We start from the raw sequence: 27,420 nt of genomic DNA on the forward strand, positions 1-27,420 counted from the left end.
ATTTCATTCTTTGTTTAGGTGTAGCTTGCAGGCATCATGGTAGGTATTCAGTTAACGGGGCAATGATAAAGTACATGTTTAAGAAAGGTTTAATATCCGTAATATAATAACAAAGATATACAACGCTGTCAAATATCTAACATCAGTAAAATACAATGTATTATCATTACGTTGAATATAATTTTTGTTCAGGTTAATTTAAAATAGAGATAGAAAGCTCTTTATTCGAGAGACGATAATTCTGTTGTTTTATATAGAGGCACCTACATGTTACTCTGTATAGGGGAAGGGGATTGAAGACGGAAAGGCCGTAGGAACACGAGTGCAGGAAGTTAAAATGAAAAAAAAAAAGAGATGGAAATATATTATCGTAGTATTTGGAAGTGAGTACGCAATGGTTGTGGTGTAACTCACTTTACAATTTATCAAGTAAGTTGATGTCCTCGAGGAACATGAATATAACTTTTTAAATTTGACGTCGTTGAGAAGGAGAAGACATGGCTCCAAGTACTTTCCCCGGATTTAGCGGTTCTTGGGAAGTTGAGCATATTCTATTTTGGAGACAAGTTCTTTTTTCTCTGTATGCCTGGCAATCTAACAAAATATGTTGTATTGTTTCTATTACACCAAAGTTGTCAAAACAAGGTCAATTAAAAAAAAACAACTGCAGTGAAGAATAATGCGCAGTATCACGAACGAAAAGAAGCGACAGAAAAGATGGCACGTGCAGTGACGTACGCAAACTCTCCTATCATATCGCAAGAAACCCGATGATGACAACGAGCATGGTATATTCGCTCGTTATTGTCAACAGGGCTGATTAGCATCACGGAAAGTGTTATAGGTTGGTCGGGATTTGAGGCTGTCTGGTCTATAGAGTGTCCCGCAACCGGATACCACGTGGAAACACTGAGTAATGCAATGAGTGATGAATTATTGATCGTTTTTCTCGCCACTTAAAGACCGCCGGACACATTTCCATAATGTGTTGAGAATGGTACGCGAATTGTGTATGTAATGCGACTGCTGAGAGGTCTGAAATTTTCTTTAAGTTTATTTTACATACTGCAGCCCTATTAAGGCTATAGCAGGAGCAGGGAATTACGCAGCAGTACAGCATGCAAAAGCCCAAGTGTAAGCAGCTCGGAAGCAAAAAATAAACCGAACAAACGAACCGAAAAACAGTTCAGAGCCCTTCCACTACGGCGAAGACGGAAGCCAGCGAAGCAAGCTGTTGCCGCTGCACGTGCTGCGGCAGCCTGCTTCACGTCGTTTTCACACCCATTCGCGTTTCTGTGTGCGTTGACGCTCCTTCAATTCCCGCTGTTCTTCCTCCGTGCGAACGACACGCGTCCGTCACATAGCGAGTCCGAAGGGAACTGCTGATAACAGCGCTAGCGCGATCTCTACGGCACGAGACGAAGGGGGGAAACGATTGGTGGGAATTGCCGCCGCCGAGTATCGCGACACGTGTGAAAAAGGCATTGGCGGTGGCGAGGGGCGCCGGAAATTGTTTTACTACGCGTCTTTTTGTCCACGGTCGCAATCCGCTAGAAACTAGCTATTTATAGCTTCGCTGAAAGATAATTAGTAGCACTTAAGATGAACCAAAAAGAAAGTTATAAAATTATGCAAAGGAAGACAACGAATAGCCCGAGGCAGCGAGTTCCAACCTTCAATAGTGAAAGGAAAAAAAAAGCGATATTTAAACGCATCAGTTCGTGACCGATAGGGTGAAAAATTAAGACGGAGAAACGTCCTAGATTAGGGTACTCAAACACGCGGCCCGCCGACCTTTCGCTAGCGGAACGCGGCCCGCACATGACAGACTTCGTCCCATACTACGAAGCGAACCACGAGAAAAGAGGGACAAACCACAGCGCCAACCCCCACCCCCCGCAATTTTGATGGAGGGGGGGTGTTTTAACGAAAATAACTAATAAAAATAGACGTTTTTCTCAAATAGTCAAAGCCTTCAGCAAGTGCCTCCCCCCCTCCAAAAACTTCCGGCGTGGACTGGTTGTCACATGCAAGTTGTTAAGCAACATTCTCATACCACCAGACTACATATTGCAGGAGGGCACCTAACTGGGCTGGTTAGTACACCATTAAGACGGGAACAAACAGTGCTAGACACGGGACGGCGAGAGAACGACAGACATCAGCGTTTTATATGTCATTCTCTTACTGTCCCGTGTCTACAGGCTACATATTATTGAATTGCGTTCTGTGATAGGGAAAAACCGGACGAGTTGTATGTCTACGGGTTTCTGTGTCAGCGCTGTGCCGCTCACGGCATTCTTTTTTTTTACCATGTATCTAATATAGACGGTTGTCAGCAGTTTTTCTGCAGATCGTGTGTTAATATTACGCGGGGCGACTTTACGCGTATCGGCTAGGTCGTTCCGCGTAAAGCAAAAATGCCCTGCCCTGTAAAGCCCGAAAAAATTCGCCACTCATCATTGCGTTTTCGGCCAAAACCCGTGCACCTCGTGTCACTCCAGAGGCACACTTTCCAGAAGGGCCAACCGAAACTAACACAGCTGCGCGCGTCAAACCGAAATCTCACACGAGGAAAAGAACTTCGCCGGTTTCAACTTTGACCTTCAGCAGGGTGTCGTTTTTATATCAGGGCCGCCAGGAAAGTTTTCGAGAGACGAGCGCCACGGTTCGCAGGATCTCGGTCACTGCCAGCTGCGTCTTCTTTCGAGACAGCTCTCGCCGCCAACGCCGGCTGATGCTGAGAGCAAAAAAAAAAAAGAAAAAAAGAGGAGCGTCCGTAATCCAACCTTCAAATATTGAAACGACGTGGCCTCGCACCGTCCGAGGAACAACTCTGGGGGCGGCGACATGTCGCACGCATGCTTACGCCCTTGAACGGGAGAGTGGCAGGCCATACAGGTGGAATCTTTCCATTTTGACACACCGACCCTCAGGAAAAAGTAGACCTCTTTGCCTGTTGTTTTGGCTGCGTAGGTCACATCGAAAGTCGATTTGAAGTTTTTTAAAGTAGGTTTGTACTGCTATAGCATACATAACCAAATGGGAATGGGTTGAAGGGCTCGTTCCTTTGGTTGGCACGACATAATGAAACCGAGGAAAGCGTGTCGGACATTATGTAGAGCTCTTAATTCAAGAGCGGTAATTGTGGCATAACAGGAGATGAAATAGGCTAACACATCTCGAGCCTGTTGCCTATTCATCACAAGTAAAAAAAAACAGCGCACACATTATGAACACGGAGAGAAGGAACACGAAGCACAGGCGAAAACAGCGTCCAGTGCCTCGTGTTCACTGTTCTTCTTCGTTATTAAAGTGCGCACGGTTTTTGCCTTAGGACGAAAAGGTAAAAACACTTGCCGCAGGTGGAGGCCGAATCCGCAACCTTCGAACTAAGTGCCCGATGATCTACCATTCAGGCTATGGTGGCGCAATTCCGCTCGCTCATTATTAGATATTTCTGTACGTATAATCCCTGGAGTGTTAGCCAACGTCACTAGCATCCGTGGCGGCTAATACAAGCGTTTCCGCGCCACAAGTGGACGAGTGAGCGAATCGAGCGTCGGACATTCCAGCTAGTACCTTCCTAAATAGAGCAGCTTAAAGCTATAGAAGGAAACGATCTCGAAATTACCATTTCAGCTGCAAAGTTTTACGGACTCTCGTGGCTTAAATAGGGCACCCTTTACACCGCCGGGGATCACTGTGATACCCGAGGCACCCAAGGCACCGTCATGGCTGACTGCACTGTCAGCGCTTCGCATTACATTCCAAGAGATGCGATCTATATGCCGTTTTCCAGAAAAGAGAACGCGAAATATAGGCTACAAATTCCCATTTACAAATCTAAAAATACGTCCTTAGCTGCGGATGTGTAGCAAAAGTAATTCTTGCTCAATTCTAAACGAATGAGTTTCACCTTATGAGGGCTCACCAGTTCCAAAGAAACTCAGATTTGAAATATTTGTGTCCATAGCTGACAGCTATTAAACACCACAAAAAATAAGGAAAATGAGATGTGTAAAAAGAGGAAAGTAGGTGTGTAAATCTCACCAGCACGCAAAAGTGTTACTCATTCCTCGTGCGGAAAATAGCGCTGTCTCAAACTTGCCCGGGAACACCTCAAAACACGGTGAACGCTTTGTCCTCTCCGTGCCGCTGATTCCAGCGACCTTCCAACTTCTCCATTTAGCCCCACCGCGCCTCTAATCGGAGCAATGGGTAATGAACTGTCTCCTCAGTGCTGCTTATAGTGAGAGGCTTCCCGGACCATCGGATATTGTAGATGTAGATGTAGATCCTAAACTGCTGTAACAGTGTGCTTGATTGGGCTGGTTGGTGCTGCATGGTAGACGAAGAATAAAAACAGCGCTAAACACGGGACGAGAAGAGGACACATACACTTAATTTCGCTTCAGACACATACACATACACTCAATTCCGCTTCATGACTGTGAAATTAGATATCTGGGGTCCACTGATTTGATAGGTTCTTGATAATGTTTGCAGTTTGGCCTTTATCACATGGCTGTGCACTTTGGCTTATGTTCCGTGTTTCTGCGCAGACACCTGTGTCTATATATTGCACTTGTTTTTGCAATAAACATTGGTTGTTAGTCAGCGCCGTGTATGTGTCCTCTTCTCGTCCCATGTTTAGCGCTGATGATGATGATGATGATGATTTCCTTTATGCATGGCTCACACCCACTCTGGGGGATTGGCCAAGAAACGATTAATTTAAAGTAGAAGTGGCCTTATATGATTTCTATGACTAATGAATTATAGAGTAGTTAGAAAAAATGCATAATGCTAATTTAAAATTCAGAGTTAAAACCGTCCTGATTCAATTAAGAATTTTTGTACAGCGGAACAGACATCCCGGTGACAATGACCTAATGAGGAGGCTCCCAAGGATAGAATATTAGAAGTAATGAAATCCAATCTAATTCGATTAAACGCTGCTATGAGAATATTTTTCCTTAGTAAATTGAAACGGTTACATGATAAGAAATAATGTTCAACTGTTTCGTCCTGGTTACAAAACGAGCAAAGAGGGGAGGGAGCCAGACCAGATCTATGCATATAAAAGTTTAGTTTTGGAACGCGACATCGTAATTTAGTAAAAATAACTTCTTCTTTTCTTGTTGAGCAGAAATTCCTAGGCCAAGGGAACAAGAGGTGTCGTTTAGAGGTATTCGTTTAGATGAGTGATTAATGTTTTGCCGGAGTCTTGAATTATGGCACGCCTTCTAAATCTGTCACGAATTAAGAGTGCTGTTATGGGAATAATTGAGAATATGGGACCACTGAGAGCGGCTTTCGCCAGAGAGTCCGCCATTTCATTCATTTTTATCCCTTTGTGTCCCGGTACCCAGATTAATCTAATTAAAGTTACGTGGGTGGGAACAAGAAAATGAAACGTACGTGATAATTGAGAGTCGCTATTTACAGCGAGTGCTGAACACAAAGATAATGAATCTGTAATTATTGCAACTCTTGATGTTGATGGGGTCAGCTTTCGTAAAGCCATAATTACCGCTAGAAATTCCGCCGAAAATACTGATAAGAAATCAGGAAGTCTTAATGAAAATGACCAGTTGAAGGTCTCAGAAAAAATACCAATGCCAGATTTTTCTTCGGATTGTGAGGCATCTGTAGCTATAATATTTGTCGTATGTATCCCCTCTAAATGCCTTTGTAGTAGGCCGTTTAATATCTGGTAAGGCAAATTTTTGGCATGATTTGGATATATATTGTCAAAAATGATTTTAAGGTTGTGCGTTTCCTTGTCAGTGGAAGGAATTTCACTCAGTTTAACATCTAAGGGTCCAATAAGTGCTTGTACGTAACCCACCTGTGGTGTATGAAACCGAGGCCAGTAAGATTGAAAAAATAAAGCTGGGTGAGACCTGAAAATAATTTTTAGTTTTATAGGATATTCATACATCTTTAGAAAAGTTTGTACCGTTAGTATCCTAAATCTGCACAAAAGAGAGGGCAATCTTGCCTCTAAGTACAGGACATTATTGGCTACGAATTTCGGGAGTCCGAGGCATAACCTTAGGGCCTCCCTTTCCAGCAGTACAAGTGGACGCAATTTATAAGCTGGTGCACCCGAATATAAAACACATCCGAATTCTAATACTGGGCGTACATACATTTTGTATATCATAATTAGTGTGTCTCTTCGCATCCCCGATCGACTGTTGCAAAGTCTTCGTAAAACTCCTAGCGCTCGTACTCCTTTCTTTGTTATGTATTCAATATGTGTTTGCCAGAGGGGACGATTATCATAAATTATTCCCAGATATTTTACCGAGTCCACTTGTGGTATGTTCTGCAGGTTGCATGTTAGTGTTATATTAACTGGGTTATCCAAAGGGAAAACTATCACTGAGCTCTTTGAAACATTGAGACATAAATGGATAGCCTCTAATTAATTTTCAATGGCGCACATATACGTTTGTAAGCGAGTATATAAGGAATGTATATCAGAGTCTGACGCAAGAAATGCTATGTCGTCTGCATATACGTATGTGTATACACCATCATGGATGGGAATATTGCTCAGCAATACATTAAAGAGAAGAGGCGAGGTGACTGCTCCCTGAGGAACCCCTCTTGACTGACAATGTATACCTGAAGAATGACCTTTTAGTGAACAATAAAACTTCCTTCCAGTTAAAAACTCACTAAACCACCTGACTATATAATTAGGGATATCCTTAAAGTTTAATTGATCCAATAATATTTTATGTTCTACACTATCGTAAGCTTTTGAGATATCCAACGTTACCAGGGCTGCTATTTGTCTGTGACGGCGCGCTAATTTAATTCTGCTCTCCAAATCCACATGTGCATGCCAAATAGAACATCTAGGTCTAAAGCCAATTTGGAAGGGGCTGAGAATCTCTTTCTCCTCGACCAATTTCATAAGACGAGCATAAAGAATTCTTTCTATTAATTTAACCAGATTAGAAGTTAGCGCAATTGGTCTAATATTGTCAAGGGTGTATCCTGCAGAGTTGTTTTTAAGAACTGGAATTATTTTAGCAATTTTCCAATTAGAAGGAATCCATGAGCATTTGACAGAATGATTAACTATAGTTAGTAAAATATCAGGGGCCTCCCTAAAAAGGATTTTTAACATTTTTGTAGTTATTCCATCACAACCTGGAGCGGAATTGGGAAGTCCTTGCATTACCGTGTCCAGTTCAGTCATTGATATCTCGTTGTAGTCATCACTCGGCAATGCAACTTTAGTGTATGGTGATAGTAGAGATGAAAATCTGCTTTCTAGACCAACTGCTATATCTTTTAGCATTTGCTTAATTTCTTCGTCAGAGTGCACCAAAGAATCTATTGTTTGGACGATGGAGAATTTTCCTACTACGGAGGAATTTGAAAAGCGCACTTTTATTTTTGGCTTTGGATAGGAAATCGTAATGCTTAGTGTCGTAGTCTTCCTTTGCTTTAGATACTGTGTGTTTGAATATGGTTCGGTAGAATTTATACTCCCTCCAATTTTTCGGACATTGGTTATGTAATAAGCTTTTCCAGGCAGCTTCCCTTCTTTTAAAATCGCGTGAACAATCCGAATTCCACCAAGGGTTGAGCAAATTATTTTTGTTTGATTGAATCACAAATTCTGACTTTTTTCTAGACGTTTCCAGAGCACTACAAATTATCCTTGATTTTTGTTCATCAGAAACATCGGATACTGGAAAAATTGCAGATATCAAGCATTTCTTGAATATGCTGTAGTTTATAAATGTATTGGTTTGTTCAGCAGCGAATGTCACTGGGCAGAAAATTTCATAAAATACTGCTAGATGATCGCTATTAGTGGCACTGTCAATAGTCGACCATGAAGATACTGAGAGACTATTGCTAGTAAATGTTAGATCGATTGTAGAGCAGTTCAGGCCTCTCACGAATGTACAAGATCCAGAGTTTTTGCAAGAAAAGTTTTTGCGAATTAAAGTCCCCAGAAATCAAAATATCACGCCCACAAAAATTTAATGCCCTGTCAAGAAAGCTAGTACTCTGAACACCGCAAGGAAAATAAGTGTTTATAATATATATCGGAAAACAGCCGGGAAGGACCATCTCTACGGTTAACATTTCACAGTCAGGATCCAAAATTTGAAAAATAATTTTTGCCTTATGACATATTTTACCTGAAATGAATGTGATTAGACCTCCACCTCTAGTAGGTCGGTCTAATCGAAAACACCGGTAAGACATTAAATGAAAATTTTTCTCATTAGTTAACCAAGTTTCCTGTAATAAAATTATATCCGGATTATGTTGATTAACAAGACAAAACAGGTCTACAGAAGCTGATAAAATGGAGCGGCAGTTCCACTGAAGCACTTTCAACGACCCTATGGTGAAGAAAGTGCAGCAGTAGAAATTGCCTTCTCCAATATACTTTCTTTCAAAATTGATTTAGGCTGACTTTTCTTCGATTTCGACTGAGGCAAAGATGACGAGTCCTCACTAGCTGACGAGATTGCTCTCTTTTGGGCCCTAGCAATATGGTCTGCATCTGTCACTTCCATATCGTTGATTGGCTGATTTTCAGAGACAGGAGTGAAAGATGAGCTTGTTGACGCGATACCACATTCAGAGTTGGGTATCTGATTACTTTCCTCATTGGTACGCTGTGTAGGTTTAGTAGTCAAAGATGTTACAGAGCACTGACCAGCAGTTTGCATGGCGGTATTCATTTTTTCTGAAATAGCCTGTGAAATGCTGTCTCCCAGGTTCACCAATAGCTGGTCCATAGCCTTCGCTACTGCTTTCTGCACAGCTGCTTCAATAATTGAAGTGAGGGATTGTTCTGAGACAGTATTATGTTTAGAAGCAACTCCTGCATAACCAAATGCCCTTTCTTTCGCAGTGATGATTGCTTCTCTCCTAGAACATCGCCGTTTTTCTATTATTTCCAGAATCTGTACTTCCTGGGCGCGAGCTGAACAGTTGGGAAAATCAGCGGTATGGTCTCCACCACACAGGCAACAACGCTCATCTTTTGAAGTGCAGTCTTTTTGGGCATGGTCTTCCCCACATTTGCAGCAGCGCTGGCCCGATTTACACCCGCCGACACTGTGACCAAATCGCCAGCAATTATGACACTGAAGAGGGCGCGGAGCGAGCTGATCTACTCTGAATACGAGTGGCCATATCTTAATCTCGGAAGGGCATGTAGTTCCCGCAAAAGTGGCAATAACTGACTCAGTAGGCACCCTGGTATTGTCAACTAGTCTATTACATCGGTAAACTGCAATAACGCCAGCTGCCGCAAGTTTCTCCAGTGTTTGCTGAGGATTTAGACTGGAATCGACACCTCTTACAATTCCCTTGGTGCAAGCTAGGTGAGCAGGAATGAATGCACTCACCGGAGTTCTCGCAAATGTGGAACACCTGAGCAAATCAGCAACACAGTTCTGGTCTGGCGATCTACACACGATACCTCCTCGACCGAACTGTCTCACATCCGTTATCGTCTGGTACAAGGGAGTGGCAGCATGAAGCAATTCCTGGATAGCCTGAGGGTTGTTCAGACGAATCGAGCCTCCGCTAGATGGTACCAAGGCCGCCGGGATGCTTGTGACTCCGCTGCGAGAGAAAAAATCCAAAGGGAGGTCGTTAGGTGGAAGAGATGCCGTCCAAGGGGAGAAACCCCTGCCAGGGGAGTTTTTAGACATCGGCCTCAGCTGACGATTTTCAAACTTATTAGTGAATCCGCAAGAATGCAAAGGAAAACCGCTACTAGCACTCGAATCTTAGCCAATCCACCAGAACCAAAAAGCTTCTTCCAAGCAGTATGGCGTTGCAGCTCGCTGTCTACTAAACTGCTGGCTCACACCCACTCAGGGCGATTGGCCAAGAATCGGGTAGCTTAGAAAAAATATTTAAAACTAGAACTGAGAATAATTTCCCATTTTATACAACAAAAATATTTTTTACAAGTTAAGTTTGGGGGAATAATACTTAAAAAAACAAAAAAAGGAGAAAGGTGGGTGGAATTAATTCTCATCGAATAAGAAATAAATTAATATAGAAAAGAATCTTGCTGTATTTTGCTTTTCGTTAACTATGGAACTTTGCAACTGTGGTTATTGCGTAAATCTCTTTGACTGTTCTATGAAATCTTGCATGGCCTGGCATACTTTCCCGCTGCTGTGCCCAAGGATAAGTGCACCTAGAGATAGTAAATTTCTACGCATTGCATCTTCCTCGCTTCGTTCTTTCATTTCGAGATAGAGCACTGCACGAACTCGGGCTTAGCCGAAAGCCCCAGCGTACACTGCAACGAAGAGCGGGTACAGCAACGCCTGAGTAGGGCGTCGGTGTTTAATTTGCAAAATTATTTCCTACCTTAAATTCATAAGTGATCTGTTTAAACCTCCTGAAATCAATTCCAATAAATGGTATTGTGCAACATACTAGATTCAATATTTTTACACAGAACCGCCTGACAGCAAATCACAACTGAATATGCCGTAAACAGCAACGTTTATCAAAATTAGCGTCTTTTATTCGGGCACAGATTACGTTTTTTCTAAATCTCGGAAACATTTTTTAGCTGCTTCTTTGCCGTCTAGACAAGATGGGCACATAGTTGAAATACTACTTTGAGAACATTACATTTCAAAGAAAATGTAAAGATCCGGGAGATTTGTACATTTATCCTTGTTTTGTAACAGTAGAAAACAAATTCATTTCAAATTGTTGTATATAAAAACCAAATGTCTTTCAATCGCACAAAAACAAATTCATAGGCATACGTGAAATATCTTTTTCTTGCAAGATGCTTCGTAGACCAAGTATTGCTACCGTTGAAAATTTAGAAATGCAGCCACACGGCATAAAAAAAAAATGTTTTCTCCAAACACAAGCGAGGATCATGTTTCTCACAGTAACACAGTGAAGCATAATGTTTAAAAATTACATCGAAGGTGGCCGAGCGCGAAGTCTAGGACAGTTGGCGTGGAATGACCCATCACCATCGCCACGAGTTTGTATACGTTGTGAAAGGCACGTGCCGAACCGACAATCGGCAATGAGCGCTCAACTTCAAAAATTATTTCCCTTTTAACATCAAAGCTTGTTACGATCTACGCATGCACCATCTCTTCATGCGCAGTTAAAGTCTCGAAGAACCAGTTCCTGCTTCCCCGTGACGTTTCTCAACAGCGCTCACTGTTCACATGTACACGATGTCGCGCTTGTCATTAATGAACTTGTGTCGTAATAATAAAGAAAGACAGAGGGAGAAAATGTTGCGGGCGAACTTCCGTTAATTAGCTTATTTTATTTAGGAGACGAGAGGAAAGAGCAAGACGTTAAAAAGTACGATTTTTGTGGGTATTAACCTGTGGTTTGTAAAAAAAAAGAAAGCCCAAGAAAAAGTCGATCGGCAACATTTCCTCCATATAATAAAGAAGAATGCAGTGCCGCAAACGCTAGAGCTCCTGAATTTGCGCATGCATTCACTATGGGTGCTTTTTGTCACTTGTGTATGCTAACTATGGTAGACATACTACTACTTCTGCAGTCGCTCGGTTTTGGAACAACGTACCATTGTTCACTAAGCAGTTTTATTTAAGAGCGTGCAGAAGAAATTCTTTTCATTGATCCTCTGCATTTATGCGGTGTGTATATATTGTGTATTGCTGCGATTTCTACGTCTTCTTTGGTTGTATATATATATATATATATATATATATATATATATATATATATATATATATATATATATATATATATATATATATATATATATATATATATGTACATATATATTTAAAACCAAAATATATTTTATTCAACCGTATTGGCAAAAAGAGCGACCCATAATAAAAAAAAAACATGACTATCCGGTTTACGCAACCGCCATTACTATGCAATATTCATCAGCCGAATATCGACTTATAAGTGTTAACGTATCAGGGTCACGTGTGCATTTTCTGGATACATTTTTTTTTTTGCGGTACGGGAAAATGGTTGATTCCGCATTCAAAGCATAACGGGGTTTGGCAATACCAGCATGTATTGTAAAGTGCTAAAACGTAATTGCTTCCTTTGAGGCTATTACGATGATGACCTTTAGCAGTACCCCCTTTGAAACGGGGTGGCGACCAGTATTCACCTAAGCTGCTCGCTAAAATCATGCATTACTTGATCTCTTACAGTCCGTCTTATCTATTCTCCATACAAGCTTTGGTTTTGGAATGTGCTGCTATGTGCATCTGTTATGTGTTATGTGCAACAACTGCTGCTCTATCATTGTCATCTCTGCCTTTTCTTTTCCCACCAATATTCTCAAGCTCTGTTGCATATATCAACCGCTGACGAAATAATACGTTGAAACCCAGGGCATCTCATTGTTTCACGACGTCCGCGTGTCTTGTTGGGGGAATACACTAACATTCGATTACACTTTGCTATGTAGCTTTCGGGCTTTTCCCTACAGCATACTCATGGATCCTGCTCTTGTGAATATTTATTACTCATATGTTTTCGTCCTGCGGTAGCCAGCTCTTATTCCAAATAGCAAACTGCTTCCCATTGTGGTATCATATAGTTTTCCTTTGATTTCATTTTTGCCTCCATTGTAAATCTTCACGCCAGGGTGACCTCCTGCCATCTGGCGGCAACAGAAGAAAACGTGCACGCGCAGGAGACGACCACCGGGTACACTCAATTAGGGGAAGCGCACTTCCAAGGCTGGTTCACTGGAGAAAAAAAAGAGCATTTATCAAGCTAGCTTCGGGTTTACATTAATGAGACATCGATGCCTACACTAAACATGACTATGTAATACATCTTTCATATCTGTCGCAAGCAGTCCTGACCATAATGAGGGCTTTCTTGCGGAGGGGAGGAAACATTTCGTGATTATGACATGTGTGTTTAGGAAACATTGCGATGACTAAGAGCACTGATGTGCTCTGCTGAGGAAGAGTGGTAAGCCATCTCGAAATGAACGGGTTAACATGAGCGTCAGCTGATTACGAAAGCTACGCCAGGCACACTGCGTTAGATAATGATGAACTCACATCAATCCCTCCAACGATCCGCAAGTGACATAAGCCTCTTCAGAAGCACGTCTCTGTTCTTAACGAATGTTTTCGGTAAATGATGCTGATATTTGGCGGTTCATACTATTGCTCCCAAGCGATGTGCATCTGTCGACATTCCTGCACAAAACATAGTGCATACAGCGCAAGACATGCAGCCGTTTATCAGCTGGTGGCGTTCAAGACAAGTTCTACTGTTTTCAGCAATTGGAATGTGTTAATGATTCCATTAAGCGCGTTACGTAACGCGGACTACTTCAGCGTAGCACCGGCGTGAGCTAAGGCAGCTTCTGTAAAAAAAAATCAGGGCTAAAAAACACCTGAGATTTCGTTTGGCCTAATGAAGCATGCACGGTTGCGCGTACATTTTGAGATATATACCCTGGATGTATCGTATATATACGTTCAATATATAGCAGGAAAGAAATCGACCTTAAGAATCGGCTCTTATATAATGCAGTTCGACTTTAAATGCTTATCGCGGACTTCATTGCGACAACTGCTCTCTTCCATAGTGACGACCACCACCATTACTTTTTCTGGCCTGTCCTTCTCTCCATAGTAACATTCGCCCACTACAGAAACTGGACAAGCCATAATTATTTGCTTATTAATTTCCTTCCCAATGTGGTTACACATCGTATTGTTTAAAAATGACTGGCCGAGATAATTTTTAGTGAATCAAGTTTATTTTCCTTTCGTTTCTTTCTTATTAAGGTGAGGTGATGGTGTGATCAAGATGCCAAATTTCGAAAACGTACCGAGGCCGCCACATTTCGTTATCAACTAAATAATACTCAACTAATGAAATCTGTTCTTTCATATCTCTTTTCAATCATCATCAGCAGAACATCGAATTGCCTTTGTTGCGTACGTGACTACAACGGAGTATTTGAGACAGCCATGAAGTTTAGAATGCCCGAACACTGTTATTAGGTATTTGCTGAAATTCATGCTTACGCTGCAGCATATGAGTCCTGCTGCTGCTTTACGGGCATCTTGCTAATCAGCTAGGCTTCGTTCGATGACTTATTTTGAAGGATGACGCCCCAACATTCATTAGGCCAACACAACTACTACATGCGATGAAACGAGGGTAAATGCTGCCTTTCGAGCTTACAACCATTTCTTTTTCTTTTTTTTTTTTGCTACGTACGCCTCATTCCGAGCGATATCCACAGTCTTTACGAGCGTGACAAGAAAATGATTGCCCGCAAAAAAGCCGCGACGTTGTAAAGGACAACTACTATGGAGTGCAAGGAACCTACATTTTTTGTACCGCACCGTAAGCAGCTTTTGCTTATTATTATACAGGGTACTCTTCTACCCTGTATACTCTTATATAAAGTAACTCTTCTACGACGCCGCCAAACGCATGTTGCTTAAAACTGCATGGAGTAAGTTACTCTATTTTTGTCTTCTGTTTAATTGCTTGATTAGGCAAGATTGATTCACCAACTTGTGAAGCAAAGAAGCGGGGCAAAAAAGCCTAATGAGAAAGTTGTAGACGTACCGGTTTGCAAAACCTCTGATTAGACAGTTTCTAAGTCTCTATCTATTCAGTATTAGCGTTTTTCTGCTTATATAGATGCCCGCGAAATACAAAAATATACTAGGTGACATGCCCGCTTGCTCGCCGTGGTTGCAGTGCTCCTTAACGTTCCGTATACAAACAATACGCTTCGCTCGCGTCGGTTCATGACAGTGATAAACAGACGCAGCGGTTATTGTTTGCGCTGCCGCAAGAGCCAGGTGCGTCCACGCACAGCCACCACCATCGCCGCTGCCCTGTTGCCTTTTAAGCTTCAGCACACCAGGTAAAAGGCTATGGTCGTTTGCAAGCGAAACGTTAGGGAGCGCTGCAATCACGGTGGGCAAGCGGGTATGTCACGGGGTACTTTTTGTATATCGCGAGCGTCTGTAGAAAGCAGAAAAACTAAAGCTTAATGGATAGAAAGTTAGAAACTGTTTAATCGGTGGTCTTCAAATCGATCTACAACTTTGTTAATTGGAAATTTCTGGTCAGCTTTGTTGCTTCAAGAATTGGCTATCAACCATGCCTAATTCAGTAATTTAGCCGAACACAAAGAATAAAGTGACTTACTACATGCAGTAGTCCACAAAATGCATTTGGTCGCGTCATCATAGAGTGCGTCGGCATATTCCTAAACTCTGACTAGAGTTAGCTTGGGCACCCGTATAACACCTAGTGGCTAGGGCAGCATAGGTGCAGTTGCCTCTGCACCATGAACCCTGATTTAACTAACGAACTGTTATGAACGCACACCGAATAATACACTACTCTCAGAGTCTTTGGGGTGTGCAAGACCTTGTTATAGGTAGCTAGGTAAAAAATTCATTTTTGCTTTCTAAAGGAAAGGGCCAAAGGAATAGAGTTAGGGGGATGGATGTTGCTACACACGGTAGTCCTCCCAAACCCTCTCTGCTCAACCCAGAATGGCCTCCTCGAAGTCGGCTTTCAAGCTGCGCGAGGCAGCCTCCCTCTGCTCCTCATTATTTAATACTCTCCGGAGGGACGGGAACCACCCCCACATGATATGATTAAGATGTGCATGCGTTGCGGAGCAAGATCTGCAAGAAGAGGACGGGTAGAGAGAGGGGTGCACGAGGTGAAGAAGGTGAGGAGAGGGTAAGGTGCGAGTCTGCAGCTGTCGCCACAGTACTTCGCGCCTGCGCAGGGGACTTCGTTATTAGCGGCGGGAAGGTTAAATGGCCGAGGCGGTAGTGGCTGCAGATGTCGCGAAACGTTTGAAGGCGATCCCGCGGAGCGAAGGGAGCCATTGTCGAAACAGAGTTTGGCTCGTCTAATGCCTGCGCACGGGCCGTAAATCCTCGGGCGCTGGCGTGAGCCGCTTCGTTACCGGCAAGGCACGCGTGCGCGGAAGTCCATATGAAAGCGGTATCTTGTTGCGGGGGATGGGCCAGGAGGAGAAAGAGGGCTGTTTTGGATACTCTAGCCGCTCCAAAATTGTAGATAGCAATTTTAGAGTCATGGACAGCTTTCTACCACAGTTCTTTTGTGACGGCTGCAGTTATTAGCGCTTTCAACTGCTTATAAATACGTATTGCTTCACCTTTATACGTTTTTCTCGCTCCCTTTATACGACAACACGGCTAATATATTAGCGTGAACTGTTTCAGGGACTGAACACTAAGCACAGTGGAGGATTTCCGCAGCATAATTGCCGCTAAAGTTACACAGAGAGGCAAGAAAAAAAAGCGCAAACACGACAGCACAGGCGGCCCTTCCAACTTATAAGTAACACTTCGTGCACTTTCACACCTTCGAGATTAGGGGCTCCGAAAACTGGTTGTCCTAGTAGCTACGACTGACGTTATTCTGCGCATGTGTTTTTGTATGTATTTGGTCTCCATTTCGTGCCTCAAATAGATTACCTGTAAGTGCCGCCAGTGTTGTCATGTTCTTGACCTTTTAGTGTCATTTTACTGGCAATTATGCTAGTGTATTGCAAGTATCAACCAGACCATGAAAGAGATCACTCTTACCTTTGTCCTCCAATGGACCTTGGAGAATTCCGCTTTACAAGGCCACCGCTCCACCAGAAATAACACAGAACTCAAGGCCCCAGACATGAAGGGTCAGTTTAATCTTGATGCCGTGGATGGCACGCACGATGATTAAAAAAGGACATATTCTGCGTTGGTTTATATGGAAACACCACACGTGTTTACTTATATAAGCAAAGGGCGACAATGTATTGGATTCCACGCCTCCTTCAGGAACCAGCCTGAAAAACTCGAAAGAAATACCTTTACGCTCTTCTATGCTAAGATACACCCCCAGAAAAAAATCCCGAAATCCCACCGATAAAGCCAGCAGTGGTAAGCCATAAATAAATAATGCGTTCCTGCGCATAAAACCCATAAAATAAGCGATGATGTCAGTAAGCATACATCTTCTGGTCAGTAAAAGAAAATTAGAAGCTCAGGGCGATTTTGCCGCGTTGACATTTCGTTGTTGAAGAAAGTAAGCATTGCATACGAATGTGGGTTCTTATAAATTGTGTCGCGACACACAGAGAATAAAAGGGAAAAAATATTTCTAAGAGAGCGGATTGCGCATCTAGAATCTGAGGTCTTTTAAGGTTCGCTTACTGCTGAAGTAAGTGCCTTTTCCCAACCAACTCCCAGTGAAACATTTTGACGTTGGCTAAAACAGTTGGGGCATTTACGACTATCATACGAATTCCATCACTGATAGTTTCAAGAAACCTACGAGGCGAGATGCCTTTACTACAGCACGACTGTGTGCTGTAGGGCGCACGTGAAGAATTGAGGATTGATTGAGACGTTATTTGTTTGCTTGAGTGTAATTTATCCGTAGCTAGGAGAGATCCGTCGTGGAATTAGTCGGGTAACCAGGGACTGCAGCTTTGTCTAATGTCTGCCTGACTGTGACATTTGACGCATGTCTCTTTTCTGCCAGCACTAATGTTCCGTCCGCGCATGTTTCTTGTACGCTTCCTCTAGACCAGTGATATAAAGGACTCGCTGGTTTCAATAAATATCAGTTGTCAGTCAGCACTCCGTGTGTCTGGTGTGCCTTCTTCTCTGTGGTGTCGCCTTGCACTGTAAATATGGAGGCTAGAAACCAACTCGCCCAACATATTGCTTCGTCTAACGATCATTTTTGCATTCAACCATCAACAGATCAGCATGGACGTATCTAACCCACGGCATCGCCTTCAGTCTCAGAATGTCATAGCTACTGAACAACCAGGACGGTAAGGCAAGCTCTGATAACACTGGGCGTTGACCACCGCCCCGAGCAAGCATGCAGGGAAAAAGGCCCTGGTCACGTGTCCGTGAATGGCGATGATGATGGTGAACGGGATGCAGCACTGTGGAGATGGGCGCTCCATGCATGTCACGTCGCTTATCCCTGCAGTCGGCTCTTGAGCATCTCCCGCGGGGCGTACGGGCAGCGGGAGTAGATGAGCGCGCAATCCTTTCGGCCGAGGCCGTGGCGTGCCGCCTTGAGCAGTTCCCGGACCATGGTCTTTGTACTAGGACCGAAGCTGGACCGCTCGATGCGCTGTTCCACACTGCGTCATTTTTTTTCCAGCCAGGGTATATTAGAAAAGATACATCGTATAAATATACCATACAGCTGCAAAATGAGTTCAGTATAGAGATCTGGCGGGCAAAATTTTTGCTTAGTCATGAACGCAGAATAAATCCAGAGAAGGCACAGTGAATATCACCTGTTACCGTGAATTTAAGAGCGGAAATTTTAAGGTAAGCTTCAATTTGATTAAAGTAAAGAGACGTGAAAGTGGAAAAAAGGACTCGTCAGCTTTCCTTCTGTTTGACCTTCTTATTACCGTTGTTATCTATACATACACTCAACCGATACAAAAAGCGAACTTCATTTTACCCCTGTCCCACCTTATCCCCAACAGCGACCAAGAATCGTCCTTTTATTTCAGTAAAGGTCACATTCATTCATTCATTCATTCATTCATTCATTCATTCATTCATTCATTCATTCATTCATTCATTCATTCATTCATTCATTCATTCATTCATTCATTGTGCATTCTATGGCCGCAGTGTTTGTCACCTTGTGGGACTACACTCCGCAGCTTAAACCGTATAGCTAACTGTTGCCTATACAAAAAAACATGACTGATCCCTCCGTCATAGGAATCGGTATAACACGAAAGTGAAACGTGTCTTCACAGAAGTAGTGCTTATTGTGTAGTGATATATGAGCGCTTGTACAATGTCTATTCGTGTTTGGCAGCTATAGCACCGTTTGACGTGGATGCACCCATGTTTACAGCATGTCTCTATCGCGACGACTAACGCCCATGATCATGATTAAACCGTTGTGGTAGCTGACGGTGTGAACATGTATTTGGACACAGAGAATCGTGAATCCCGCGTAAGGATGATATCAACAAGCTTGTAATCAACACTGGTACCCGGTATGCACTTCTTCAAAGCGTCGTCAATTAAGGAGAGAAACGGCACGGTGTGTGCTTTCTAGTAATGGGTAGCCGACGCCTGTGCTCATGCATACACTAACACACACTGCGCTTCAGCAACACGGGAGGTAGAGGTTCGTAGCCAGAGCCGCAAACGCGTGCGTCCCGTTGGTTTCTGTCTCGCAGGCGCTGCTCTCGCTCCACCAAGGCACGACATTCGCCCGTCGAAATCGCGTCCTTTCTGCAACGCATATTGCAGCAGTTTTGTTAGTCGGTGCTCTCGCAATTGAAGCAGTCGGCGGCGGAGAAATCCCGTTGGTGCACGTGGAATCTGCACTACTCCGATGAGCCGACGCACGCTAACGCGAAGCCAAAGGCGAAGAACGTAACTGCGTCAATGGTGCTTCGGCGACGCCAGCGCGGCCAGTCTACCTCTCTGGTATCGAGACGCTTTAACCATGACCTCTGATATCGCGTGCAATCTCGGAGTAAGCGCTAGTAAGTGTCGATCGTGAAGCATTACTTCTTTTCACATCTCACAGACGGCGGCACCGCCTCGCTCCGCCTGCCGCGAAAGAGAATGAGTGAAAGATATAAGGCGCGTTCGCGCCGTGTCTCGCATCTCCCGAGTTAGGTTAGTCGGTAGGGCGTCGGGCGCTTGACTTCGCGGCCGCAACGTCGTGGGTTCGATTCCCAGCGAGGTATCTTTTTCTTGGTTTTTTTCTTCCTCACCCGTTGGCGTCCATTTTATCAACGTCATATCCGTGACGGATGTACTTGGTGGACCCCGGCATAAAACACTTTCGTGTTAAAAAAAAGGGGGGGGGACTTTAGCGAGACTTCACAAATGTGAAAGGCTTCAAGGTGCTTTAAGTTATTCGCACATTTGCGTAGAGTTCAGCAGTAACATGCGGCAGTGTGCGTCTGCGTCGTATAGAGGAGATCAGGAGAGTTGCTTGTTGGGCAAATTGGTACATACTTAGTTAACTACAGAAGAAGCCACAAAACGTCGAAAAACGGAAAAAGCAGATCGGCAGAAAACAGAGACACGTCTCTGCGCTCTGTCTCTGTTTTCTGCCGATCTGCTTTTTCCGTTTTTCGACGTTTTGTGGCTTCTTTTGTAGTTAAATACAGTGGAACCTCGGTGATACGAATCTCACGGGACCACCAAAAATATTCGTATCATACGATATTCGTATCACCAGAAAGCATGGAAAATTAGCGTGTGACAAAAGAAAGCTGGCGTACATTTTCATTTATTTTTGTCAGGACTGCGGCAACATCTGGAAGAATCCTGAATGATTGTCAGTTAAGTTTTTAGATGTCGGCAATCATACTAGTACTCATAAATATACGGCACGTACGCGCGCATTTAATTAATGAACCAGGTGCTTTGTGACCCGCGACACTCGGAGGCCGTGACGCGTCTCTGAAGGTTTATTCTGACCGTAAGAAAAGTGTTTTTCTTACACCGTGATTCTCACGATTTGGCGGTGCGGCGCGCATGCCTACGCTTGCGTTCCCGCGCTCGCACGTGCTTGGCGCGTCTTCCGCGACAGCGCGGACAGTACTTCTTCGTACCTGGGTGGTAGCGAACGTTCGTATCAAACGTCGCTGAGTGAAAATCAGTTCGCAACAACCGTACTCCATTACATTACAGGCCAATGGGTCTTGGCCGGGACCAACGAAAGATTCGTATCACCCCGAAATTCGTATGAGCTGTGATCATGTCACCGAGGTTTCACTGTAGAGGAGATCGCTGCGCCGGGAATACCTCCTTTTTATTAACCGGCTCAAAGAAAAATGTTGTTTCGCCAAGTTCAGCGGTAAAGAAAAAGTTCAACTCCCCTAAAATCCGGCCGTAGAAGGCGTCGTAGATAGAAAATTGTAGTGAGAATCAAACGGCGTGAAATATTTATGAACCCAATACTTGCGTACCTTTCACAGTTTCGCCTTGTTAGGAGACAAGGTTAAAATGAGCGCCTGATTCATATAGCTTAACGTTCCTCGTTTCCACTGACTTCCTCGTTTTAGTCATGCACGCTCACCCGAAAAGGCGCAACATCCGATCTGCGATGGTTGCAGCCTGAAGGCTGAGTCCGTCCCGGTGCAGTTCGCACGCAAGTCGCAGCCTGCAGTCGGGCTCGGTGACGTCATACTTGTGGAGAACTTCGTCGAAGCGCGTCATGAGGGCCACGAGCGCAGGAGCGGTGCTGTAGAGACTTGCTGGTGGATGGCTTGTGGAAGCAGACTTTGACGGAGACAGCTGGGAAGATTCCACAGATCGCTTCACCAGCATGCCTGCATTCGGTTGCAGATGCCCGGAGGAACAAACAAACATCAATTAGGCACGGTAGTGTACGTCTGCGAGTTGCTGAGGCCTCGACTATACATGCTTAGCTACAACTGTTTTCTGCGTATTCGCAGAAAATAATTGAAATCGATAAAGGAGCCGTGTTTCGTTGCTGTTGTATTTTTATTGAAATAAAAATAAATAAAGCATTTGTTGTCATCTTTTTGGTGACAGCTACCACCTTTTCACTCAATTGTTAGGATAAGGCTAGTGGTTAATTAAAACATGAGGTCGCAAGAAGATATGGCAGCAAGGAGCGTGCTATCCTAAACCTCGAAAAAGAACATCAGTGATTAAAAAATGCTGATAGAACAAGGGAAGGCAGAAAATAATATCAGCGCCATAAATCGTAACATAAAGCAAGCAGGGGCGGTTATGATACAGGCACAGTAGCAAATTTTACGTGTGGGTGCCTCTTGATCTATAAACCGTCCGCTCGGGTAAATTAAGACATCTTGAGCGAGTCGATCAATGTCATTCAGGGGCTGTCATGTAAGAACGTTTAATGACGCTCACCGCAGGGTGCATTTTCAAGCGGAATGAGCTCAGCGAACTCGCATCGCTGCGTCTTATTTTGTAGCCTCGGCAGCAGTGACTCAAAAATCTATGAAGTGTTCTTGAATCCAGAACTTGCTACATTTTGAAAACATCGTTCTTGGTAGGGATCATATTGTTATGAGAAAAACGTTATTGAGACTACTTAAAGGCCACGTTGTCTGCACCGCAGCCGCCGCAGTCATCTGCACTACGGACTGAAATGAAGGAAAGAAAATATTAGTATGATGTCATTTACACTTCAGTTTAAATTTAATGCTGTTTGTAACTATAACACGCGTTTACTTAGCGAACACCGCCTAATATAACAAATACATCCTGTGTATACTAATTCAGGCAACAGCCATTAGCATGGCTTAGCGCGTAGCCATTCACGCAACCTGACGTCGTAGTTATCCTCGAAAATTAGCAGGAGTAGAACGCGGCATAATGGTACCAATCCCGAATTAATATATTCTGATTCGAAACTTGGGAGGTTTAGAAATGGACACTACCGGAATACAAACCCGGGTTGATGTTGAGTGCGTTGATGGCGTGATCGGTGCCGGCCAGTGTGGCTGGTCCCGTGAACACCAGTGGCAGCAGGGGCAGCGCCATGAGGGAGATGGCGAGCGCGATGGGCGAGTAGCGTGTGAAGCTCTGCCACAGGGTCTCGTGCGCGGGCTGATTCGGCTGACGCCGCGTTACAGCCGGCGAAGCTCCAGCCAGCAGGCAGCTGCAGAGCGCCGCCGCTAGGATCGCCACTGTCAGGTTGATTCGCATGGCTTCTCTCTCGTGTGCGTCACGTGTCTCGCTCTTCAAGGAAAACAAGAAAAATAAAGATATGAAGCGGAAAGAAACCGAGAATTGTAAGCGGCTGCCGTAGTAGCTAAATGCGCTCAGTGGTACTTTCGACCGACAACCTAGGTTTATTCGAGCGCAAAATAAATCATTCCTTTTTTACGCAGCTTAGTTCCGCCTTAGATAATAACAGGAAATCAATGAGATATACGGACGTAATCAACTTTAAATGCTTCGGTGGTAATGAAAATGAACCACCTGAGTTATTTCCACAGATGGATCTATCTATCTATCTATCTATCTATCTATCTATCTATCTATCTATCTATCTATCTATCTATCTATCTATCTATCTATCTATCTATCTATCTATCTATCTATCTATCTATCTATCTATCTATCTATCTATCTATCTATCTATCTATCTATCTATCTATCTATCTATCTATCTATCTATCTATCTATCTATCTATCTATCTATCTATCTATCCAACGGCTTTATTTATTTGTATGGTAGGCGGAAGAAAGTTGAAATGTACGAGTGCGTAATGGTTTGATAATTGGTATTTACTTTCTTACATGATAAATGTAATTGGCGCTAATAAATAGTCAAGTGATAAACAACATATGATGTAAAGCCACTACAAGACAGACATTGAGGGGATAATGCAGCCTTGAAGCGAAGAAAGATCCTCGAACTAGGAGTGTTGATACGATGTAGTGAAACAACGAATTCCACTACGAAATGGTACTTATATCGCGTTTCAAAGCCTGGGTTCATAACCCCCAAACCAAATAAAAGTTATCTTGTTTGATACGAGGCTTATATGTTTTTTCAAGGTCCGGATGGCCACCTAATAAAAAAACACATTACAAATCGGATGGCGCAACACGCACATAAGTTGGGCAATATCTCTAGTACGCCCGCCTACTGCATGAGGTCGCAGCTCTCAGTTCTGAGCGCGCAGTAGCTTGTAGACACGCCTGTAGCATGTAGAGAGCGCGAGGCATGTAGACACGCCTCCGATAATACAGTCTGTCGCGAAGTGTGAAGTGCGTCCTGCAATTCGATTTCTGCATGCTGAGGGGTGCGGTGCAGCTGAGGCTCATCGACAAATGACTAGTGTGTACGGTACATCTCTTCAAGTTCACGGTAAGGTTCGGCAATTGACTAGGGAACTTTAAGCAGGACGCCCAGGCGTTCGTGATGCAGGTGGACAGGGATGGACGCGAGTGTCAACTGATTATCTCGTTCAACGAGTGGATCAGGCGATTCGAGAAAATTGACGGGTCACAGTTTCTGTGCTGATTGATTCATCCTATGATATTTCGCGGTCGGCTTTCTATACCATCGTGAGTGAGAGACTCCAGTAGCGCAATCTCTGTGCGAGGTGGGTTCCCAAGATGATGACCGACCATCACAAAATCCAGCGAATGGGTGCCGCCTTTAAGTTTGCCAGCTCTACCATGATGAAGGCGAAGATTTTTTGAACAGAATAGTCACAAGGGACAAGACGCGCAATTCATCGAGAAGCGCAATCCAGAGAGTAGAAGCAGTCTGAATCCCCGAAAGTAAAGAAGTTCAAGCGAGCCTCCTCCAGCAAGAAGTTTATTGCTACTGCGTTCTGGAAAAAAAAAACAGCGTTCTCTTGGCGGAATTCGTGTAACCTGGCACGACCATCACTGCAGTTTTGTAGAGCCTGACTCCCTGAACGTCTACGAAGGGTAATTCCGAACAAGTGAAGAATGTTGTCATCAGGCATCGTCCATCTTCATGACAATGCACGGCCGCAGAGTGCAGCTGCAGCAGCATTTGCACCGGGAAGTAGTGCTCGATCCACCACTATACCACCAGGACTGATTACCACATCTTTGCACCCACGAAAGGCAGGCTAGGAGGACGAAAAATCCTTGGGACACGGGGTGTCGCTGGGGCCAACGTTTGGACGAGCGGACTTTACTACTTCAAGGCTGCATCCTTGAAGCAGGCAAGTCCTCTTGTCGGAACCTTAGCTCCAGCGACATGCAGGTTCCAAGGATTTTTCATCGCTTCAAGATTCCATCTTCCCCAGATCATGTACCTTATTTGGCTGGGAGCACAGCAGCAGAACTCAGAGAGCTAGGTGCAGACCGGCGTACGCAACTACTTGAAAGCACAGGCGGCTTCCTTCTACCAGGAGGCTGCAGGAAAGTTCGTGCCACGCTACGACAAATGTCTCAACCGAAAAACCAGAAGTAGCTGGTATCAGTAGAATAATGTTTCAAATAAAGCGGTTTTCATTTTCACTCTGCTTCTTATTTTGCCACCTATCGAACCTTTTTACCTACAGATATTTATACACGTGCGGCATCCAAACCATGTGGCGACGCCGCATATTTTAGGCTTGAGTGGTCTACCCGTGTATCTTTGGCGCACGTAACATACGCTTCGGCCACCGCCCGTGCATAAATAGCTGTTTTATTGCGATAGCAATTATATGGACAGTCTCGGCTGGTTTTTGTCCGTCCCCGTAGCCGCCGCCGTCTTTCCCCGTATATGTATAAGTATGTATATATATATAAAAGTCGGAAAGAAAAATAATTCAGAAAAAATCACAGCATATCCACGGAGTGAATGATGATGAGTGGGCGAAGCTGCGGAGGTTCATCGGTAAACCGTGGATCTTCCGTGAATTCTGCCCAGTACATCATCACCGACGTGAGATCGGGCGCGTTTATACTAAAGGTTCGATGAGTTATGACGACTGGCAGCTCACTTTAATTTTACATGTACGCTGTGAATTTTCATTGTTTAGAAAACCATTGCTTTAGAAACCATCTGACGTGTTTCGTTAAGCAGCTGGCGTCTTTTCGTTTTGCTTTAGAAACATCTGGCGTTCTTTCGTTTTGCTTTTAGAAAACATCTGGCGTCTTTCGTTGGTTTATTTCATCAATCAACTGCGTTTTGAACAAAATTTTTATTGTTTAATCACGCACAGGAGAAATCTCACCAGGCACTACCTTGGAGGTAAACAATGGCTGCTAATGGGAATGAGAGACCGAAGAAGTCGGCTTTTAGCTAACACTTACACTAACGTTTCCTACTGGAACATGCCAATGGCTGCTAATGGGGAATGAGAGACAGAAGAATTCGGCTTTTAGTTAACGCGCACGCTGCGAATTTTTTATTGTTCAACAACGCACAGGAAAAATCTCCCACCGGCACCACCTTGGAGGTCAAGATCTGGTACTAGCGTTACGACTGGTTACGCATTACTACGAGGGACGAACGGGTGCCGCCTTAAGGAGCTTCGCCCCTAAAATACTTCCGAAGCGCGGAATCGAACCAGGGACCTCTCGCTCCGCCGCCCGTGGCGCTAGCCACTACGCCACGAAATGCCGATCCTCTAGGAAGCTAACGGCGAGCGTTATATACACACCCTTTACCGCTGGCCGGACTCAAAGACGGCAGGCGCTTATAAACGTTCCTTCATTGCCAGCGAGCTGGCGCGGTGAGCGCAACGAAGGTGACTTCGCTCGCTGGAGCGGCCGCGTTTGCGAAAGGAGCGCGCTGTACAAACAGAAATAAGTAACAACTGCGACATTCGCGCTCGTCCTGTGTGTGTACCTGTTCGTTCGTTTCGTGCATCCTGCTTTATGTTTCAGCAGTGCGCTTCAAGTATCGAGCTGTGACGCATGATAGATCGCGATCGTCCCGTGTGCGTTCTTTTCGTGCATCCTTTGGGCTCGAGCGACGCGCTGGCAATTTCGAGCTGGTTTCCGTTCTTCGCGTTACATTCCACTTTGTTGCTATCGCATTCATTGTTTCGCCGTTGCGGCGAAACTGTGACTATTTTCGTTAATCAATTAATTACTTAATTAATTAATTAATATACCATAGACGTCAGACTCTGCCTAGGCGGCGCTGCGGAAAAACACCGCCACCAGCACCCTCATCGCAGCCCTGGCGCTAACTGGGTAGTACAAAGAGAGCCATCCGCAAGCGAATGTGCATAGGCCACAATAGAACCCCCCCTCTTTAGTTGCCATCGAGGCGTGGTTTCCTGAAAGTCAAGGACCTGGACAACTTCTTCCGCCAACCCATGCTTCAAAAAAGTAGGAAGCTCATCAAAGCAAACGGCGGGTACAAAGCCTAAGAAGTTTGAGTTATTCCGGCTGGCTGCAACTAGCAAGTACAAGCGAGCATCGCACGACATTGAGTTCGAGGCAAGCCTTCCGGCGTCCGTTCTCTAGCGCCTAAGTGCGTTGAAATCGGGCATATACATCAAAGCGATGAAGTACACACACGATCTATTTACTTAGCTATGTATCTTACGATCATGTGGTACAAAGCTCGCTTTATAAGGGACGAAAGCCTAGGCGATTTTGCCCTTTTCAGTTGCATTCTCCCTTCATCTCTCGCTTCCTGTGCATTGGACTGTTTTATTATGCATCCTCAAATGGTCGCTTGATGTTTGTCTTCCGTTTGTGCATATTGCAAATGGGGACACGTGCGTGTCGATTTTTGCGGGGTACAACCAAAGGCGAAACAGTGGCCTCCGAGATAGCTACGGCGATCGCGGAGGCCACGGGCAAAACTAAACGCTGCAGTGAATTCGCTACACCTCTTCTCTCTTTTTTTTTTCTTTCACTCCACTCCACTTCTCGTCTGTCTATTCCCCTTCCCTCG

General features: G+C 44.2%; 1 protein-coding gene across 1 annotated transcript; it reads right to left on the bottom strand.

The window, feature by feature from the left end:
- Nucleotides 1-17,596: 17,596 nt before the first annotated feature.
- LOC119384939 (uncharacterized) lies at nucleotides 17,597-22,751 on the bottom strand. Its single transcript, XM_037652555.2, has 3 exons — nucleotides 22,478-22,751; nucleotides 21,112-21,364; nucleotides 17,597-18,178 (listed from the first exon to the last, which is right to left on the bottom strand). Exons 1-3 carry the CDS (start codon nucleotides 22,731-22,733, stop codon nucleotides 18,010-18,012), a joined length of 678 nt encoding a protein of 225 aa, XP_037508483.1. The 5' UTR covers nucleotides 22,734-22,751; the 3' UTR covers nucleotides 17,597-18,009.
- Between the last annotated feature and the right edge of the window lie 4,669 nt (nucleotides 22,752-27,420).

The sequence above is a fragment of the Rhipicephalus sanguineus genome, chromosome 3 (genome assembly GCF_013339695.2).
Source record: "Rhipicephalus sanguineus isolate Rsan-2018 chromosome 3, BIME_Rsan_1.4, whole genome shotgun sequence".
Lineage (NCBI taxonomy): Eukaryota > Metazoa > Arthropoda > Arachnida > Ixodida > Ixodidae > Rhipicephalus > Rhipicephalus sanguineus.

Excerpts from the sequence above, each read along its gene's own strand:
- LOC119384939 (XM_037652555.2), bottom strand. The coding sequence starts at position 22,733 with ATGCGAATCAACCTGACAGTGGCGATCCTAGCGGCGGCGCTCTGCAGC. Across the intron at positions 21,365-22,477 it reads CGCACTCAACATCAACCCGG|GCATGCTGGTGAAGCGATCT; the intron begins GTTTGTATTCCG and ends AACCGAATGCAG. Across the intron at positions 18,179-21,111 it reads CGGATGTTGCGCCTTTTCGG|TGTGGAACAGCGCATCGAGC; the intron begins GTGAGCGTGCAT and ends AAAATGACGCAG.